We start from the raw sequence: 17,843 nt of genomic DNA, 5'->3' as shown, positions 1-17,843 counted from the left end.
CTCTATGGTTATCAAAGTTACTTGCTTTGGTTGCACTTTGTAGGTGTTGGACATTTGAGGTCAATTATTCAATTTGATTGTAATGTAATGTAACTCGTTTACTAGCACAGCTCAATTAACCGGCTCATTTACGGCGACGGTGATAGCATCAAGAAAATATCGGGAAAGTAAAATAACCTTAGTCAATTTCCTTTCTGGCTTTACTTCAATGAAATTAGACTTTTCTAAATTGACTCATTTCTTCCCTTTGCCTTTGATTAATTAAGAAAGCCAACAATCATCAGAGCACACAACTGTACGCATGAAAACAACAACAAAAAGGTGCTGCTTTGATTTCATGTCATACTTTTGTATGAAAGTTTTCTATGTTCTCAACATTTTGTTCGATCGGGAAAAAAAGCGACCCACGTCCTAAACAATGCTGTTGTTTTCTACATGGACATGTCAACCTCAGTGCCAATATACAGTGTAACTTTGGAGTTATTCAATATGAATGCAGACAGTGCTATTTAACCACCACACTCATGTCACAAATGATGCACTGCCTTTTTGACTCTACGTTGCTTTATTTGGTGTTTCCTCTCCTCAGCCAGTAATGACCAGGGACTTGTTGCCATGATAATTCTTTTACAGTGCTAGTGTGTGAAATAAATCAAATAGAATAATTTTTATAGTCTTTCACACCAGATCTTTTTTGTTTGTTATTTGTATTTGTACAGTGGCTTGGTGATATGTTGCCATGAGTTATATTGTCATCAATAAAAAAAATTAAAAAAACGCTTTTGACAAAGAAAAAAACTTTGATGCTGTGAAAAGAGGCGGCATACAACAGTACATGTTATGTGCGGTGAGATGGAAGTTGTTTTGTGTTTATTTTTGTGCAGATATGTTGACATGGGTCCTAAAAAAAAAAAAAAAAGACCACAGATATCTTTCATTAGTAAATGTATGTATTTTTCTTGCTAAAATGCATTTACAGTCTGACAGACACAACAAATTAGTTTCACAAAGGTTTGCCCCCCCCCCCCCAAAAAAAAAAAAAAACCAAGTCATATTCACAGTGTGAAATACATTAGAATACAAATATAGCACCCCATTAGTTAGTTGGTTAGTATTTCATGATATAACATGGAGTGGACAAGTTCAAAACAAATTAGTTTACTCTCAGACAATAATAATCAATTCATAATGAAACTAAAAAAATAGACAACAGAATCGTAGATCAACTTTATGGCTGTAAAGATTCCAAAAAAAATGCTTTTGCTGTTGAATTGTTTGTGCCTTTCAGTGGAAGAAGAAAGTTGGGAGGATTGTCTTTATTGATGAGGCTGCAGGTACTGCTTTGTAAATGTCTCCAACAGTTTTTCCATCTCACTAGCTTTGTGCCTGAAGGTCACACACAACAATGAATTAACAAGGGGGGGAATGTTAGAGCTATAAAAATATAGTTTGTTCATATAGTAGTTCATATTAAGGAGATGTTTTTTTTTTTTTAGCGGAATGAGATTGTAACAAGAAATAAACCTTTTCCGGCGTGGAAAGTCCTTTTTTTTTTTTTTTTCTTCTTATAAATAATCAACTTTATGACTTGATTAATTTTCTACTCATACATTGTTACAGACTTACCGCAACCTCTTGGAGCGCAGTTGGACGCTTTCCAGCTGATTAATGTTGGCGCTCAGTCGGCGAATTTCTGCCTCGAGTTCCTTCTGGGTCTGCTCCACCAATTGACACAGCCGAGCGAAGGTGGTCGCCATCTCCCTGGTAACACAGAGAATGCTTGTTTGATTCTACTAATTCCGTTTTTTTGTTCCATCGCATTAATGATGGAAAGAGCATTGACATGATTACTGTGCTCTCGTTTTTTTCTTTTTCCCCCCCGACACAAAAAGCTATCATTTAAACGAGCGTGTCGACATTTTCTGCGTGCAGTCACTTACTGCTGCACTTGGTGGCTACAGTTGGCGCTGGTGAAGCTGACGATGAGCTGCAGCTTGTCTGTGGCGTAATCCACAAACTGACGTTTCAGGGTGCGCTCCTTGGCTTTGGTGGTCCACGTCAGGCGCTCGTACAGGTACAGCAAACCGTAGAGGGAGGTCATCATGCCGATCAGCCTCCACCCCAGTGTCTTCCACACCTTAACGCACAGAAAACACGATAGTATTACGAAACTAATTGGAGGTCAAATGGGGGCTCACAGTTTAGATCCATATAAAACGTTTTTGTTTTTTTTGAAAAGGACATACCACTCCTCCGACGACAATAGCGCTCATAGATGTGCGGGAGGTGAGGGATGCGGCGTTGGTTGCCATGGCGACCATCAGGTCTTCCTGGCTCATGACGGCCGTCCCGTGGTTGGGCAGCGCGACGGTGGACGGAGGTCCCGAGGATGGCGTTGTGGCCGAGGGTAATGCAGGTAGAGAGGCCTGATGGACATGGAAGTGATGTTGGTGAGCATGAATGTTAGATGATGACCTCATTTCTTTCCACTGTAAACCTTTTAGCCTGAGAAAATATCTGCAGTGATTTCAAAACAAAATTGGGTATCAATGTATAATTCTACCGAATCGTCGTTCTTGGCCGTACCTGCAATTTCTGGTCCACCAATTTGAGGGCTCTCTCGGCATTGACTGATCCCAGGAAACGGTGGACTAACGCCGTCCAGCCAAAAGAAAAGCGAAACTCAATGTCCTCCTGGAAGTCGCTGCACAGCGAGGCACAGTTGAGGTCGTAACTCAGGTCCAGCTTCCTGTTGGGCACCAGCATGTGGATTTGGCTCTGGTTGGCAGAGGGCAGCAAAGGCAGCATACTCTCTGGAGATAGGAAAGAAGATCTATCTGTTTACATACATGTGGTTGCAAACTTGCAAATGCTGAGCTACAAATATGCAGAGGTTTAACTACCCGTCATAAACCTCTGAGTTGACTGGACCGAGGCGTTGACGGCATCTGAGCAGCGAAAAGCCAGGTTCTTGCCCATCCCCTCTTCCACATGAGACAGCAGATCCTGGCATTGAAATAAAAAAAAAAAAAATGTCATTCATTTAAAACCAGAGTATTGAGAGGAAGAAAAGTCCACTCACACAAATGTACGCTTCTACTTACAGACTTATAGAGCTTGAGGACGTGGGGCGATGGGTGGAAGTCCGCATGGAACTCTTCCACAATCACGTGAAGACGGCAGATTTCCTCACTCATGGCGTTGGACACCTCAAAGGAGGACAAAGTCAGCACAGCACATCTTCCCACAACCGGGGAATGTCATTCGTGGTGAAAAAGGTCTTTAAAAGCATTTTTTGACATCCATATTTGCCTTCGATTACCTTTGACTCCACATCCTCGCTAATGGCCTTGATCTTCTTATTGATGTCGTCAATCAGCAGTCTGAGCTGATTCTTCACAAAGTCCAGCCGGTCTTTTTGATATTCCCTTTCCTCCAGTGCTGCTACTCTAAATCCCCCGTGCAACAGGCAGCCATTTTAGACGCTCGTCTCGGGAGTCCCAAGGCAAAATCGGACAACTCCTACCTCCTCCTCCTCACATTTCTGGCAAGCCGCAGCTTGGAAAATCCACGTGAGGCGTGCGACTCACCTCTTCTCTGCGGCTTCGATGTTGATGGCATCCATGATGCACTGGACTTTTTCTGTGATCTGCTTGGCCCTGATAGTGTGCTGCTCAAACTTTGTTTTCACTGCTGACTGCGAGATACACTCCTGCGAGGCCATAACACACGCGTGCGTTACTGTGACGTTTGTTGGGGCTGATGATGAAGGGCGAAAAAGAGGATGAGACGCACATCTGCTGCTTTTTTTTAACTTAAAACAAAAAGAGGCAAACGAAAGGGTGTAAAACGACAGCAGCGGAGTGTGCGTCTCACATCCCGAGGGCCCCCGACTAAGTCAAACGTCACAGTAAGGTGGCGGTGAAGCGTCAGCAAAATTATAAATGAATACAAACAAACGTACAGTAAATGAAAAGGGACATAAAAACCGTGGTCAACATAATACAGTGGGATTTTCAGAGTGTGTGTGATGCTTTCGAGGTAGCTTTCACATTATGTGATACAAAATGAAATAAGATACTTGTTCGGTAAAAACAACACAAATAAGGGGCAAAATCAATTTTGAAATATTAAAAAATGCAAAGTAAATGAACACATGCCCTCGCCTTAGTGAATCTAGACTTCAACAATGAAGACGCATTTTGACGGAAAAAGCACAGTGGCTGCTTCTAGAAGAAGATCGAGGGGAGCCTGTTTGAAGAAGGTGCCTGATAGAAGAAGCTAACAGGGACTAATGTGAAGATGCTGGGAAATGACACAGGTTCTGTTTTAATTCCTGAGAGCGACCACCTTCGACTTCACTACACCGAGCTGGGCCTTTTCACAACGGCAGCTTTCCACTTTGAGCAGAATATCTTTTTTTTTTTTCCTGCTACGATGCTGAGGTAAAACTGAAAAATCATGCATACACACCTCAAACCTCCTTTCAAAGTTCTGGAACTCTTTGAGTCTCTCCTGGAAGCCCTCAGCCAGGGCAGCACCTGGTGAATGGAATGATGCAATCGCCATTCAAAATTTCAGAGTGATTGTGTGGCCACCAGTCTGACTTTCGCAACATATTAATTGAACCGAAGAGAAGATCAGGAAAAATAGAGGGGCATCAATCACTCTCTCCTGGTAATACAGGCTTACCCGTCTCGGGCATGCCCTGTGCCCGCTGCATACGGGAGTTTAGCACCTCTTTGGCGGAGATGAAGAAAATTCGGTTGGGTGCCTGCTCATGGTCCACGACCTTCAGTTCTTCCACGAGGAAGTTCACACAACGATCTGTGTGCTGCTTTCTCACCTGGAGCATGAGAGCGGGGGGGGGAAAAAAAAAAAAAAAAAAAAGAGCTTGGATTGGAACCCACAACCTCAATACTGTACACTGACTGTCCCAACTCACATCTTCCATGTATTCCGGTTCATTTGCCGAAGCATCCCAGCGATTGTTGAGAATGAAGATGTTGGGCTTTGACAACCGTTCGTTGACTTTGTGGAAAAAGTGCTTCTCCTAGATGGTGACACAGTAAATAAGGTGACAATTCAATTGTACTCTTTGGATCAAATCAATGATACAACATTTTTTCTTCAGACGAGCACATCAATTACTTTTGTTTGCACTGATTCTGAATTGGCCCTCGTTCTTTCTCCAGCAAATCAGGTATTCATCATAAGACCGCAAGCAAGGTTGTCATTACCGTGTTCATGAGCGTGGATTCAGAGTTGGCAACCAACACAAAGACATCAGCGTCCAAGCAAAACTTGTCGATCCAACTGTCCAACTCTGATGTGACATCTGTGCCCGGGCTGGGGAATGTCAAAGCAGTCATTTAATAGGCCAAAGAGCAAATATTTCAAACATGAACCCATTTTGCATGCATTTTACTCAATTTTAAATTGTAAAAAAAAAAATTGCATCCTGTATTATTGTATACCTGTCTACTAGCACCAGGTCGTCCCGAAGGAGGGCACACTTGGTCTTTGGCCAAAATACACGAACGAGACAACCGGCATCCAAACTTTCATCCATGTGCAGGGCGTGAGCCAGCTGGTTTACTGTCTGTAGATTTTGCAAACACACACTCAAGACATTTATTATAAGAACTGGGATCCTCTTTGCGTGATGAAAATTAAATGGTTCAAAGAAAACTTTCAACATATTCCTGATATGCGTGTTTGGGAATGTGTGAGGAAAATAAAGTAGCTGTAGAACTTTTGTAACATTTGTCCCATTTCTGTTAAGAAACATTTCGATGAAAATGTTTTGATTAGGTACATTTAAACGTTTGGGTATAAAATACCATAACGACTGACCTTGATACTTTTCTCCTCCTCCGAGCCCTCAGTTTTGAGGTAGGCCTTATCTTCATCAGTCCCCTCCACACTCAGGAAGCAGTTTGTGGTGTGACCGATACCACTGGGTAGCACGCGGTCCCTCAGCATAGCGTTGACCACTGTGCTTTTACCGTTACTTGTCCTACAAGCAAACGATTGACAACAAATGTCCAAAATATAAACATCAAAACAAAAAATCTTTGTGAGAATTCCATATGATGTGGAATTTGATTGTGAAATCCTATTTGTGTTTACCTTCCAAAAAAGGCCACTTTCATGTGTCTGCGAGCCAGCACCTCCTTGATGACAGCAAGTTTATCTGCATAAGCCTGGATCTCCAACTTTTGATCCAGACTTGCTATTTTCCCCATCGTTTTATCGCTGCATGTTTCTGTTCAACAAGCAACAAACAATATTGATATAAAAGTAATCTAGGGTTATAATCTAGAATAAGATTCTATAGTGCAACAATACCCTACACTATATGATAAGATCAATGACAACATATCAACAGGTTTAACATGTAATTTTTTTTTATCTAATACAGATCAAAACAAAAACAAATAAAAAAAATCCTCGGATGAATACCGCTGCCATTGCTGCATTCTTAAAATGATTTAATCACAAAGTGCACAGCAATGGAAAGTGCACAACAAAATAAACACTGTTGAAAATACAATCAACACTGACGTAATTAATCAAAGAATCTCATTACTGGTATATTTGTTGATATGCATGAACTTTTTGTATGCTCACTCCACCAAATGGCATGCAGCAATTGATAGCTGAGTGTGTGGTCAACAAATAAGTACCATACCACAAATAGACACCTCCACTGCCCCTCAGGATAAGGTGGTAGACAACATGGGCATAACAATATGTCATGTGGCTCATGGGGGGGCTTGCTTGTTTACCACAATATTGACTATTTTTGGACTGGTGACCTACAACTGCTTTTCATACATATAATTATAGTAAATGTGACTTTACTGCTGCATTGGTATAGATTTGTGAAATGCATTATAAATTGAGGACACCATTTAAATAAGACTGGTGGTGCTCCACAAGGCTATATACTCGGTACATGTTTATTTTACATTCTAATATCAGAACTGATCAAACGTTACAGTAGAAAACTGGTGGTCTTTACGCAGACTGGGGTAACATTCAATTGTTGATATGGTTTTTGGAAGTTTGCAGATGATCAACAAGCCATCCTACCTTCCACAAACTCACAGGTCTCCGTCACGTAATTGAGAAGCTGCTCAAAAAGGTCACTTATGGTTTTCTTGGCCACTACAAAGTGTTTCAGTGGGGAAAACTCTCCTCTGGCAGAATCGGTGCGTCGAAGTGGTGGAGCCACGGCCATGGTGACTGGAAAATCACAGTGGTTACAAAAGGTCAAAGTGAGTACACAATAACAGTAAGACTGGTTAGCAACGTGAGACCTATTGTGTTACGTGTGTCATCCAACTCTTAAATTTTGGTGAATATATTATTCAGAGCATGAATGACGCTAACCCACGTTGTGAATGCGAGCTACTTGTTACTTTATTTAGATCGGTTACCAAGGAGAGACCCAGTAGATGTAAACAAGATCAGCTCATGCAAAGTTCATCGATTGAAATCGGATGATCAAACCACAATATTTTGGCGTCTTAAGCATCAATCAATTGAATGAATGGATTAAACATGTTTCGACAATCTGACACCTTCGTACCTGGACTAGCTAGCCAGTTAGTTGTTAGCTCGCTGCTGCAAACAACGAGCAGTCATCAAAACATGAATGTAGCGAACTTTGCGTTAATTCTGTTATTACCACAGTTCTAAAACAGCCAGGGCCGTCTTCTCAAAATAAACACACAAATTGCAACCTCTATGACAGTGTTGTTAATCCCTGCGTGCGTTAGATCACACTTGCTGCCAATAGTTAACCTTCAGTTATCTTCACTCGTTGTCATTTCTTTCTGCCGGAAATAGAAGAAGAAAAGTTCAAAATAAAAGTAATTGATCTTGAGGCGCGTGCTTTCACGAGAAAAAAAAGTCAAAAATTATTAACAAATATTACAAAACCGAAAATTAACTTACTGCACAGTGCTTTATGAAATATGTTCTCACTGCCAATAGATTATTGTACTTTGGATTATGTCGGACAAAGAATTATTGTGAAACTTCTAACAAAGCTTTTTCGATTTTTGTCGTGCTAAATTAACTTGACACCACAGTCAGCGCTAGGAGAGGAAACGCCTCTGTGTACTCGCGTTTGTGTTTTCTATGGGTCTTTGTGAGTGTGCAGTCATCTGTCAGAGACACTGAACACATCCACGGCAACGTCCAGCTTCTCTTTTGGATTTAGGACTTCAACTAACTTCAAACTTGTTATCACAAGAACTTGGAATTCATCCCTTTCTGTTTTCTCTTTCTGCTTGTTTTTATTTTATGCTCATTTTTGGACTTATTATGGAGAATTAAAATGGTGAGAAAGAAAAAACTGCTTGTGTTTGAGTAAGTATTCCTCCTGTTATGTTCTTCGAATCTATGCCAGTATGACAGCAGGGTGTCCCAAAATTTCCAGCTCAAAAGACTAATTAGAAAAATGTTCCTCTACAAATGAATTAATAATAAGGAATACTACAATTTTTTCTTCTTACAACAAACACGATTCACAATATTGGCAAGAAACTCTGTGCCCAATAGATGTCAGTCCAAACAGGCTCATTTTGGGCCAATATTTGGGAAACTCCACTGTTGAGATTTATATGAAATATTTTCTTTTTATTGTCATCTGTGATGGGAGATATGAATTAGAGGATGTTTTGATGCCACTAATGCGCACTCTTAATAGGTGATCCCTGCTTCGCCATTGATCAAAATGACGTGTCTTTCTCCCGTCATCAAGGTCTCATCATCACATATTCACTAGCAATGAAATTGCTCCTCTGTAAAGGTGTCCACCCTGAAGTTAACATTTTTTCTTCTTTTGTGTTTTCCTTGAAACATAAAATGGACTCAAAGTATTTTTCTGCCAGCTTCCGCATTGTGTCAGTGCTATTGTAGCAGCAGCGAGTTGTGTGAACTGTGTGTGTCTATTTGTGTGTGTGTGTGTGTGTGTGTGTGTGTGTGTGTGTGTGTGTGTGTGTGTGTGTGTGTGTGTGTGTGTGTGTGTGTGTGTGTGTGTGTGTGTGTGAGAGAGAGCTGAGTGGTATTGTGTGGTGTGTAGGCTATGTACGAGTGACCTTTACATGGTGTGCAACCCCATCTAGCATTCTCTGCCCACTATTTCTTAGAAGCCCATTATACTTGGGCCACCACTATATATGTTCCTTAATTACATTTCGGGGAAGATCTTGATAAGGCTGTGAAAACATTGTGTTTGTTTTTACCAATCATGACCACAGGAATTCTATACATCCAGTACATTTCAACATTTCATTTTTTTCCCTCATCAGAACTTGTGGAAGCATGTTGTGGGATGGATAAACAACAACAAAGCTCTAGTGTAAGTTGCAATTCACGCCTAATCACGTTGTTGAATGTGATTTGAAACATCTTCAGCAACTATTTACAGGTGCATTGTAATAAATTTGAATTCATCACAATGGAATAATTCTTTTCAGAAACCAATAACTACGTATTTAATTTCTATATTTTGTACAAATCTTTAGTGTTGTAATTTCTTGAGATGGTGAATTTGAGACTGTCTTTATAACTATGTCCTCAAAATTAAAACATGGAAACTACTTCATGTTTAGTGATTCCATGGTATTATATATATTTTTTAAAACAGAAATGACATTGTCTTTAATATTCATATTTATTGAGATGTATTTGAACAGCTCTGTGAACAAATACACAACTGTCTACATTTTGTGTGTAGATGGCCTCTAATGACCCTGCTGATCCCTCTGCCGACCCCCAGCCCGGAGACCTCATTGAGATCTTCAGACCAGCCTATCAGCATTGGGCGCTCTACCTGGGAGATGGTTATATCATCAACTTGACTCCTGTTGGTAAGTGCTAATCTGTGACCACACACACTAAGCAGACTCCAAATTAGAACCGCTGGCACAGTTTAATTAGATCCAGAAAAAGAACTACATGAGGAATTCATCCCAAATATCAAAAATACCCTTTTGAACCCTCTTTTTTCTCTCTCATCATCACTGCATTGGCGCTTTTCTCCAGATGAAAGCCAGGCGGCCGCCATGGCCAGCGTGAAGTCCGTCTTCAGCCGCAAGGCAGTGGTCCGCATGCAGCTCCTGAAGGAGGTGGTAGGAAGTGACTCGTACCATGTCAACAATAAGTACGACCACAACCACACGCCCCTACCTGTCTGTGAGATCATCCAGCGAGCCCAAGTCCTGATTGGTCAGGAGGTGTCCTACGATCTATTGGGGAGCAACTGCGAGCACTTTGTCACCTTGCTGCGCTATGGAGAGGGAGTCTCTGAACAGGTGACTTACTATACTCGTGCTTGTCCTCGTCATATTATTCATGTTGGATGTAAGTAATTATGAGGAATGTCCTGAGACTTTTGTCCAGCATGCAGATAATACCTCCAGATATTTTTGCATCTCCTACTATATACTTGAAGAAAAAAATCAGATAATTTGATATGCTGTATGCCGACACCAGTGGTAGCATCTCTGTTGACACGTGAGAAATGAGGGTCAGGTCATCTCCACACCAGGATGCAGACGTTGCGCAATACCATTTAACACACTGGAGGTGACACCCTGCCTTGACATCAATAACGCACACAGTTTGTAAACAGAAAAGCAACCCCGCTCCCCCCCCAAAAAGCTTGGAAATGCTGGCTTTTGTGGCAACAGGTTTTTCTTAGCCTTCCTCTGCTCTGCCTTCTTTTTTTTTGTGTGTTGGCAGGCTACAAGGGCTATTGGGGCCATCAGTTTGGTCACAGCAGCAGCAAGCGCCTTCTCTGTCCTGGGACTGATTAACACTCGATCCAGAAACAGGCCCTTCTGACAGCTCCTGTGCAGCTGATGCTGTTTAAGACATTTCCTACGGAAAGTCAGCAGCCATTATGGGTTGCTGGTGCAAAAAATCACGAATAAAAAGAAACATATCACAGGACTGCGTGTGGGCTCTTTTAATTATTCTCTTCAATGCATTTTAAATTAATTCTTTTTCAATCTTGTAGTAGTAATATTTATTCTTTTTTTTAATAAGATATAAAATATTCATATAAAGTAAGAGGACAGTATTTCTGCTAATTGCTACCTCTGTTTATTCCCGTGGAGTACTAAAACTTTGGAGCGTTTTTTTACTTTGGAGCGTGTTGATGCAGCAAGAAGGTAAAGCCAGCAAGTGGCGCTGTAATGCGTCAGCGCGGCTCTTCAGCAGTAGACGAAGAAGTAACGCGTGACGTACAATGTATGCGCAGCAAATCTCACACGTGTTGTTTTCATTACATGCTCGTGACTTTTCTTTCCTCCTTGGAAGTGATATCTGAGTTAAATTCAAGCGTAAACCCACTAAAACCACAACTATGGGGAAGAAGCTCAAAGTTGGAAAGTCCAGAAAAGATAAATTCTACCACTTAGCCAAAGAAACAGGTAGCGAAACGATCTTATAAAATATTTCATTTTGATTTTAGCAATAGCATTTCTACCATGCTAGCCAGCCACAAAGACTGCCAAATGGTACCTAAATCCTATTTGTCTTGTCCTTTTCAGGTTATCGATCTCGTTCGTCATTCAAACTCATCCAACTTAACCGTAAATACCAGTTTCTACAGAAAGCTAGAGCTTTGGTGGACCTATGCGCTGCTCCTGGAGGATGGTTAGTCACCTCACCTGATGTCATCTTTGTGGATTGTAAATTTAAGAATATAAAAGTTGCAAAATCCAATTGTAAATAATGAATAATAACTCTTCAAGTCGACAATGTGTAAGAGAAAAATGTCAAAGCAGTGACAATTTAAAACAAAACGAGAAATGTCATGATAATATAGACTGGTTTTGCTGAAGTGACATGTCTTTACAGGTTGCAAGTGGCGTCCAAATTTATGCCTATTTCTAGCCTTGTTATTGGTGAGTGCACTTCTACCCAGACCCGGTAAATTGGAATCTTTTTTTTCAAGTGTACATATGCTCCTTGCAGGTGTTGACTTGGTGCCTATCAAGCCCATCCCTAATGTAGTGACCCTTCAAGAAGACATCACCACTGAGAAATGCAAACAGGTAAGTCTTGCCTGGAAGGTGAAATGTTAAACACTGGACGACATGGCCTTAACATAATTAAGATTACTTCTTATAACTCAATTCTCCCTCTTTGCTCGTGGAAAAAGTGGAAGACGATGACATTCAAATTTGCATCATATATCCTGATACATGCAGGTTTTTTTACCCCATCTTCAATTTTTCATCTTCAATAAAAAAAGTTTTTTGGGGGAAATACTGACAAGAGAGTTTGGAAAGGTTGACATCCTTGGCTGTGGTTTTGGAAACTAACCTGTCACTATTTGCAGCCAGAATGTTTGTGCAGGCAGTCCAAATCGGTTTTGAAGTACTGAAAAATTAGTTAAGTTAAATTGAGTAAAAAACCTTGAATTTATCGTTAAAATGTGCTGTGACTTGTTCGACCTTTTATTTGGATGATTTTATTACCTCCATGCAGGCCCTCAAAAAGGAACTACATACCTGGAAGGTTGACGTTGTGCTAAACGATGGCGCTCCAAATGTAGGAGCCAACTGGCAGCACGATGCATTCTCCCAGGGTATGTGACACTTTTCTAAATCAACAATGTTAGGCAAATTAGTTCAGAAGAGTAATTAGTTATTGTGTCAGCCCACCTCTCTAATCCCATTTGTGTTCTTTTACTACTAGCCCACTTGACTCTCATGGCCTTGAAACTGGCCTGTGAGTTCTTGACAAAAGGGGGAATTTTTGTCACAAAGGTATTCCGCTCTAAAGACTACCAGCCTCTGCTCTGGATCTTCCAGCAGTTCTTCAAGAAGGTTCAAGCCACCAAGCCCCAAGCATCTAGGAATGAGTCAGCTGAGATATTTGTTATTTGTCAGGGTCAGTAGTAGATTTGCAACATAATCATATCTGCATTTGTAATGGTAAACTAATCATTCTATGCATTTATACACAGGTTTTCTAGCTCCAGACAAAATTGACCCCAAGTTCTTTGACCCCAAATATGCATTCAAAGAGGTGGAGGTGCAGGCCAAAACTGTGAGAGAACTTATTGTGGAAAAGAAGCCAAAGGTACGGTATGTGTGGGGTGAATCGGGACAAGAAAACCAGTACCCAGACTGGAAAAGAATGTGTCCAAGCATTTCTGTGTTTACAAGACCTAAAATATATATATATGTTTTTTTTTGTGAGCATAAATGTGTATCTGATCGCTGTATGGGGACGGTTCTACCAAAATTACGTTGTGTATTTAAAACAACCACATAGCTATAAGAACATTTAATACACAATGCAAAACTCCATGGCTCTAATGCCTGTACAAGTCTTCTACTGACCCAGATGGTCTTCTTTGTGCCTCAGGCTGAGGGATACACTGATGGCGACCTGACACTTTTCCACAGTTACACTGTGATGGCTTTTGTCAAAGCTGAAAACCCTGTGGACTTTTTGGCCAAAGCCAGTGAGGTAAGGAGTCAAGCTACACAGTTTTAGCTGCACAATTTGAGCTTTTGCATCCGCTGCAAAACAATGTTAAGTATTATTTTTAAAATGATCATATTTCACTCTGTTCTTTATTGTAGATTACTTTTGACAACCCAGACTTGGAGGCTCACAGCTCCACCACAGATGAGATAAAGGAGTGTTGTCGTGACATAAAAGTTTTGGGCCGCAAAGAACTTCGGTAAAAACGTTCCCGTCCTCGAGTGCCATTCTTTACAAGCTACAAGGTACTGACATTTTCCATTGTTCAAACCCAGCACGTTGCTGAATTGGAGGACCAAGCTGAGGAGATACCTGGCCAAGCAATTGAAGGATGAGGCCAAGAAGCTTGACCAGGACATCAGGTACAAACTGCCAGGATGGTGCACCGTTTCTGCCCAAGCGTGTTGAATGCCAATCGTCTCTCTTCCCTCTTTAGGCTAAGCTCGGAGGAAGAGGCAGACGATTCGGATGGCGAGCCAAAGAAGAAGAAAGAGAAAGAGGAGGAGGGTGACGAAGAAGAGGAAATTGAGAAGAAACTAGCTGAGCTGAAAGGAGAGGAGGTGGCTGATCTCAAGAGGTACGACTCTTGTTTAATTGCTCTCATCCTAATATAGAAAGAAAGTCTTGCATATTGAAATGTATCTGTTTTCTTGTTGAAACTAATTAATATCAGAAGTGTCTATCAAACCCCGGAGCTTTTCCCTTTACTTACTACCTGCTGAATAAGCCTTGTTGCAAAAAGCAAATTTCCCAGACTAGCTTAAAATACAATTCTACCACAAACTGCCTCAACGAGTGAATTTCCACAGATAAGCGGAGGAATCCTTTGACATCAGATTTCTCTTCACCGATAGAAGTATTGAATTCTGTTTTGATTATAATGTTTGAGTATTTGTCCTGTCAGGAAGAAGAGGAAGTTGCTGAAAGAGCGCAGAAAGCAGAGGGAGAGGGTGGAGCTCAAGATGGATCTGCCAGGTGTCTCCATTGCTGACAATGAGGACATCAGCATGTTCTCCCTAGCCACCATCAAGAAGAAACAAGTGAGGGCGCTAACATGCGCACACATACAGACATGGATGGACACACACATTTGATCTGTTATCCTAACTTAGCAGTGTGTGCTTGCTTAGCATTTACGTATGTGGCGAAATTAAGTCTTAACCATCTGCTTGCCCCTTGGTGGTTGGCTGATCACTGGTTGAGAAAGTTCTTCTTTCCTCCCACCTATCAGGCGCTGGCTGATATAGCCAAGGGGGACATGCAAGCAGCTGACTCGCTAGCAGAGGGGGAGGACGACTTCTTCCTCTCCGATGAAGATGAGGACCAAGCGGATAACATGTCCTTGGCCTCTGACTTGGACGACGATGACCTGGAGGAAGTGGAACTTAGACAGAAGGAGCTGGAGAATAAAAAAAAGAAGTGAGTGAGCGATATGAGCAAAGTGGAGCTTGTCCGCAACAAATTGTCCAATTTCATTCTGCCTCTTTTGAATCATGATGCTTATAGAAATGATGAAAATCCCATGTAGGCTAATGCACAGTTTGCCTGTCTTCAGAGTTACATTCGCTGAGGAAGAGGAGGTGGATAACGACAAAGAAGAAGGTGGCTTACTGGTGGAACTTGAAGAAAAAGATGAGAAGAGAGAGCGTGAAACCAATTTGTGGTTCAGCAAGGTGTCGCTATGCGTTTACCTCACAAGGCAATCCATCAAATGACCCTTTCTTTTCCACCTTTGGATGAGCCATGTGATTTGTGTGGTTTTGTAGGGTATTTTTTCTGAGATTGAGCTGGAAGGAGACGCTGAGAGTGAGATCAGACAGGCACAGTGGCTCCAAAACCAGCAACTGGGTAAGATTGAGAAAGAATTATAAAAGTGGTTGTATTTTGGATAAAGAACTTTAAATTGTAACTAGCATTGTTTTTATGTTTAGAATAAGTGAATGAGGAAAACCATTAACCAGCAGTATTTTTATTTTTTTTTCCAAGTGCAATGCGCATTTGAAAAATGACACATGCTGTACAAAATTCCTTAAAATATTATACAGACCACTCATGGTTATTTAATGAACATTAATTAATCAAACGGATGTTAAAAAAGTTCATCTTCCTAAAATCTGACAGTAATTTGAAATTATTTATGAACCTGATTATAATTGATGTTATGTTCATGAACTGTAATATTGAAAAAAGGCATGTTGTAACATTTTGGAAATGTTTTGAAAATGAAAGTGTTAAATTTGACCTTGGAAAAATAGCTAATTTTGACAATAATCGGTTATGACACTATTTCTTTTTTTTACATTTTCTTTTAAAGAAAAAGGCATAAAGAGGAAAGCAGAAGAAGAGGAAAAGGAGGAGGCTTCTCCAATAGACAAGGAAGAGGTGGAGCCTTCAAAGGAAGCCGTGGAAGACAGTGACAGTGACTCAGATGACAGCGATGATGAGGAGTAATTCAATTGATTTCAATTGTACCATACTAAAGACATATTTTACATAACTAAGCAATGACATTACAAGGTATTAATAAATAATAACAAGTTGACCGCTTCTTCTAGACACATTAACAAGATGAAGCAGGCAAAGGGTGCCACTCGGAAAGGTCTGGGTGACGACGACGATAACGACGACTTCCAGGTCGTTCGAGTGGAAAGCACCAGTGAGTAAAATTTGCCTTCAGGAAATGTGTGAAAAATCTGATTCGGATGTACATGTGTTATTGTGCTCTGCCCACCAAGGTAAGAAAGCTCGCATTTTGGATGCTGAAGGCCTTGCCCTTGGTTGCCAGATTGCCACATCTCGGAAGAAAACCAAAGACCTGGTGGACAACTCCTTCCACAGGTGCGTGGGTACGCCAAATACAAACGGCCAGTAAGAGGGTTGGATTGTAAATTAAAAAAATATATATATTTAATGACAACAATATTTGTGTGAGGTTACATAAAAGTGAAGATGAAAGGAGTGGAGGAAAACGACACATTCATCCTTTTGCAGATATGCATCTTCTGATCAGCCTTGGGAGGTACCTGACTGGTTCCTGAAAGATGAGATCAAACACAGGAAGAAGCCAGTGCCTGTCACCGCAGAGATGGTGGAGGAGTATAAACAGAAGTGGAAGGAGATCAACGCCCGGCCAATAAAGAAAGTCGCTGAAGCCAAGGCCAGGAAGAAGAGGAGGGTAAGATCAAGTCAATTGGGTCTTTGGCATCACGACACATTTTTGTTGTTGTAGTTTGTAAAAAAAAAAAAAACACGTTTGTTGTTTTCTCATCAGATGCTGAAGAAGATGGAGCAGGCTAAGAAGAAAGCAGAGGCAGTTGTGAACACAGTGGACATTTCTGAGAGGGAGAAGATGGCTCAGCTTAAGAGGTTTGGTTTTTCACCATGTGGGATAAATGCAACAACGCCTATTTGACTAATGGTCTTCTCGTTGCTATTATTTCTGTCAGTATCTACAAGAAAGCCGGCGTGGGAAAAGAGAAGCGAGAAGTGACGTATGTCGTGGCCAAAAAAGGAGCTGGGAGGAAATTGAAGCGGCCTGCTGGCGTCAAAGGCGTCTTCAGAGTGGTGGACAGTCGCATGAAGAAAGATGTGCGTGCGATGCAAAGGAAAGAACAGAAAACAAAGGGCGGCAAAGGAAAAGGAAGACAGGCAAAAGGTAGCAAGAAAGGGGGGAAGACTAATAAAGGGCGAAAAGGAACATAAATGAGAAATAGGTCCATGAACATTTTGTTTTCTGTTTGATTGAAAGAGCTGTCTGTCATCAAATATTGCTTTAGAGGCCTGGTGAATGCTCGTGGGAGTAGTAAAATGTGTTTGCTTTTTTAAGAACGGTGGTTTGTCTGAACTCTCAATTGCAGAAAGTTGAAAAGGTCTGTCATTAAGAAATGTAGCCGTTATTTTTTGTAAATAAGACACAGACATATTTGCAATAAATTGGTCTTGATGTGATTTTGGATCTTTGTGTAACATTTGATCAGCGTTTGATGCCACATATTAGGCGAAACTTTAGTTTACAAATGACCAAATGAGCTACAAATAAATAAACTTCTCAATTCACTGACCAACTTGCAGGCAGCTGAGGTTGTCCACCAAGCTAAAGTTAAAAATACAGAAAAGAGATTTGAAATAGCGGCAATGTAAATGGATTATCTATCACAGGAAAATCCAGGACATAGGGACAGAAACACTAAAAGCTGATCGATATAAGTTCTAGGAGAAGGAACATCTTGATATGTAAACTGAAGTTAAAAATTATCAAATAACTAGTGTTAACATCACGCCATCATGACAGCTCAACCAACATAACGTGTGAGTTACTA

General features: G+C 41.0%; 3 protein-coding genes across 6 annotated transcripts; 2 read left to right on the top strand and 1 right to left on the bottom strand.

Moving 5' to 3' along the window:
- Positions 1–392: 392 nt before the first annotated feature.
- On the bottom strand, positions 393–7,844 carry mfn1b (mitofusin 1b). 2 transcript variants are annotated; one of them, XM_085928156.1, is made up of 18 exons: positions 7,697–7,844; positions 7,099–7,251; positions 6,133–6,268; positions 5,857–6,019; positions 5,478–5,602; positions 5,241–5,349; positions 4,946–5,053; positions 4,693–4,846; positions 4,474–4,541; positions 3,591–3,712; positions 3,323–3,449; positions 3,105–3,209; positions 2,904–3,006; positions 2,587–2,813; positions 2,247–2,426; positions 1,941–2,137; positions 1,627–1,761; positions 393–1,386 (listed from the first exon to the last, which is right to left on the bottom strand). In XM_085928156.1, exons 2-18 carry the CDS (start codon positions 7,244–7,246, stop codon positions 1,317–1,319), a joined length of 2,277 nt encoding a protein of 758 aa, XP_085784282.1. In that variant the 5' UTR covers positions 7,247–7,251; positions 7,697–7,844; the 3' UTR covers positions 393–1,316. The 2 variants fall into 2 exon arrangements, with proteins under 2 accessions (XP_085784282.1, XP_085784281.1); XM_085928155.1 differs by having other exon boundaries at positions 7,598–7,836.
- A 279-nt stretch (positions 7,845–8,123) lies between these two features.
- Positions 8,124–10,971, top strand: plaat1 (phospholipase A and acyltransferase 1). Of its 3 annotated transcripts, none has more exons than XM_085928154.1 (5): positions 8,124–8,353; positions 9,327–9,376; positions 9,755–9,887; positions 10,063–10,331; positions 10,762–10,971. In XM_085928154.1, the coding sequence occupies exons 2-5, from the start codon at positions 9,350–9,352 to the stop codon at positions 10,861–10,863; spliced, it is 531 nt and encodes a 176-aa protein (XP_085784280.1). In that variant the 5' UTR covers positions 8,124–8,353; positions 9,327–9,349; the 3' UTR covers positions 10,864–10,971. The 3 variants fall into 3 exon arrangements, with proteins under 3 accessions (XP_085784280.1, XP_085784278.1, XP_085784279.1); XM_085928152.1 differs by having other exon boundaries at positions 8,124–8,382; XM_085928153.1 differs by lacking the exon at positions 8,124–8,353 and adding an exon at positions 8,834–8,918.
- Positions 10,972–11,270: 299 nt separating this feature from the next.
- Positions 11,271–17,472, top strand: ftsj3 (FtsJ RNA 2'-O-methyltransferase 3). The gene is made up of 21 exons (XM_085928635.1): positions 11,271–11,453; positions 11,574–11,679; positions 11,884–11,930; positions 12,001–12,080; positions 12,517–12,616; positions 12,727–12,921; positions 12,998–13,113; positions 13,402–13,506; positions 13,623–13,723; positions 13,800–13,886; positions 13,961–14,101; positions 14,429–14,564; positions 14,756–14,943; positions 15,080–15,197; positions 15,291–15,372; positions 15,839–15,971; positions 16,080–16,180; positions 16,260–16,362; positions 16,516–16,699; positions 16,796–16,890; positions 16,971–17,472. Exons 1-21 carry the CDS (start codon positions 11,387–11,389, stop codon positions 17,224–17,226), a joined length of 2,541 nt encoding a protein of 846 aa, XP_085784761.1. The 5' UTR covers positions 11,271–11,386; the 3' UTR covers positions 17,227–17,472.
- The last annotated feature ends 371 nt before the right edge of the window (positions 17,473–17,843 follow it).

The sequence above is a fragment of the Syngnathus leptorhynchus genome, chromosome 13 (genome assembly GCF_054491065.1).
Source record: "Syngnathus leptorhynchus isolate UIUO chromosome 13, UIUO_Slep, whole genome shotgun sequence".
In the NCBI taxonomy this organism is placed as follows: Eukaryota; Metazoa; Chordata; class Actinopteri; order Syngnathiformes; family Syngnathidae; genus Syngnathus; species Syngnathus leptorhynchus.
The sequence above is the reverse complement of the archived record's forward strand: the minus strand, read 5'-3'. Positions and strand labels throughout refer to the sequence as shown.

Bases quoted from the DNA above. Each gene is read 5' to 3' on its own strand.
- mfn1b (XM_085928156.1), bottom strand. From the start codon at position 7,246: ATGGCCGTGGCTCCACCACTTCGACGCACCGATTCTGCCAGAGGAGAG. The intron at 5,603-5,856 runs GTCAGTCGTTAT...CAAAATCTACAG, and splicing joins AGGAGGAGAAAAGTATCAAG to ACAGTAAACCAGCTGGCTCA. The intron at 2,138-2,246 runs GTATGTCCTTTT...CTGTGCGTTAAG, and splicing joins CTATTGTCGTCGGAGGAGTG to GTGTGGAAGACACTGGGGTG.
- plaat1 (XM_085928154.1), top strand. From the start codon at position 9,350: ATGGATAAACAACAACAAAGCTCTAGT. The intron at 9,377-9,754 runs GTAAGTTGCAAT...TTTTGTGTGTAG, and splicing joins AACAACAACAAAGCTCTAGT to ATGGCCTCTAATGACCCTGC. The intron at 9,888-10,062 runs GTAAGTGCTAAT...GCTTTTCTCCAG, and splicing joins CATCAACTTGACTCCTGTTG to ATGAAAGCCAGGCGGCCGCC.
- ftsj3 (XM_085928635.1), top strand. From the start codon at position 11,387: ATGGGGAAGAAGCTCAAAGTTGGAAAGTCCAGAAAAGATAAATTCTAC. The intron at 14,102-14,428 runs GTACGACTCTTG...TTGTCCTGTCAG, and splicing joins GAGGTGGCTGATCTCAAGAG to GAAGAAGAGGAAGTTGCTGA. The intron at 15,198-15,290 runs GTGTCGCTATGC...GTGGTTTTGTAG, and splicing joins CCAATTTGTGGTTCAGCAAG to GGTATTTTTTCTGAGATTGA.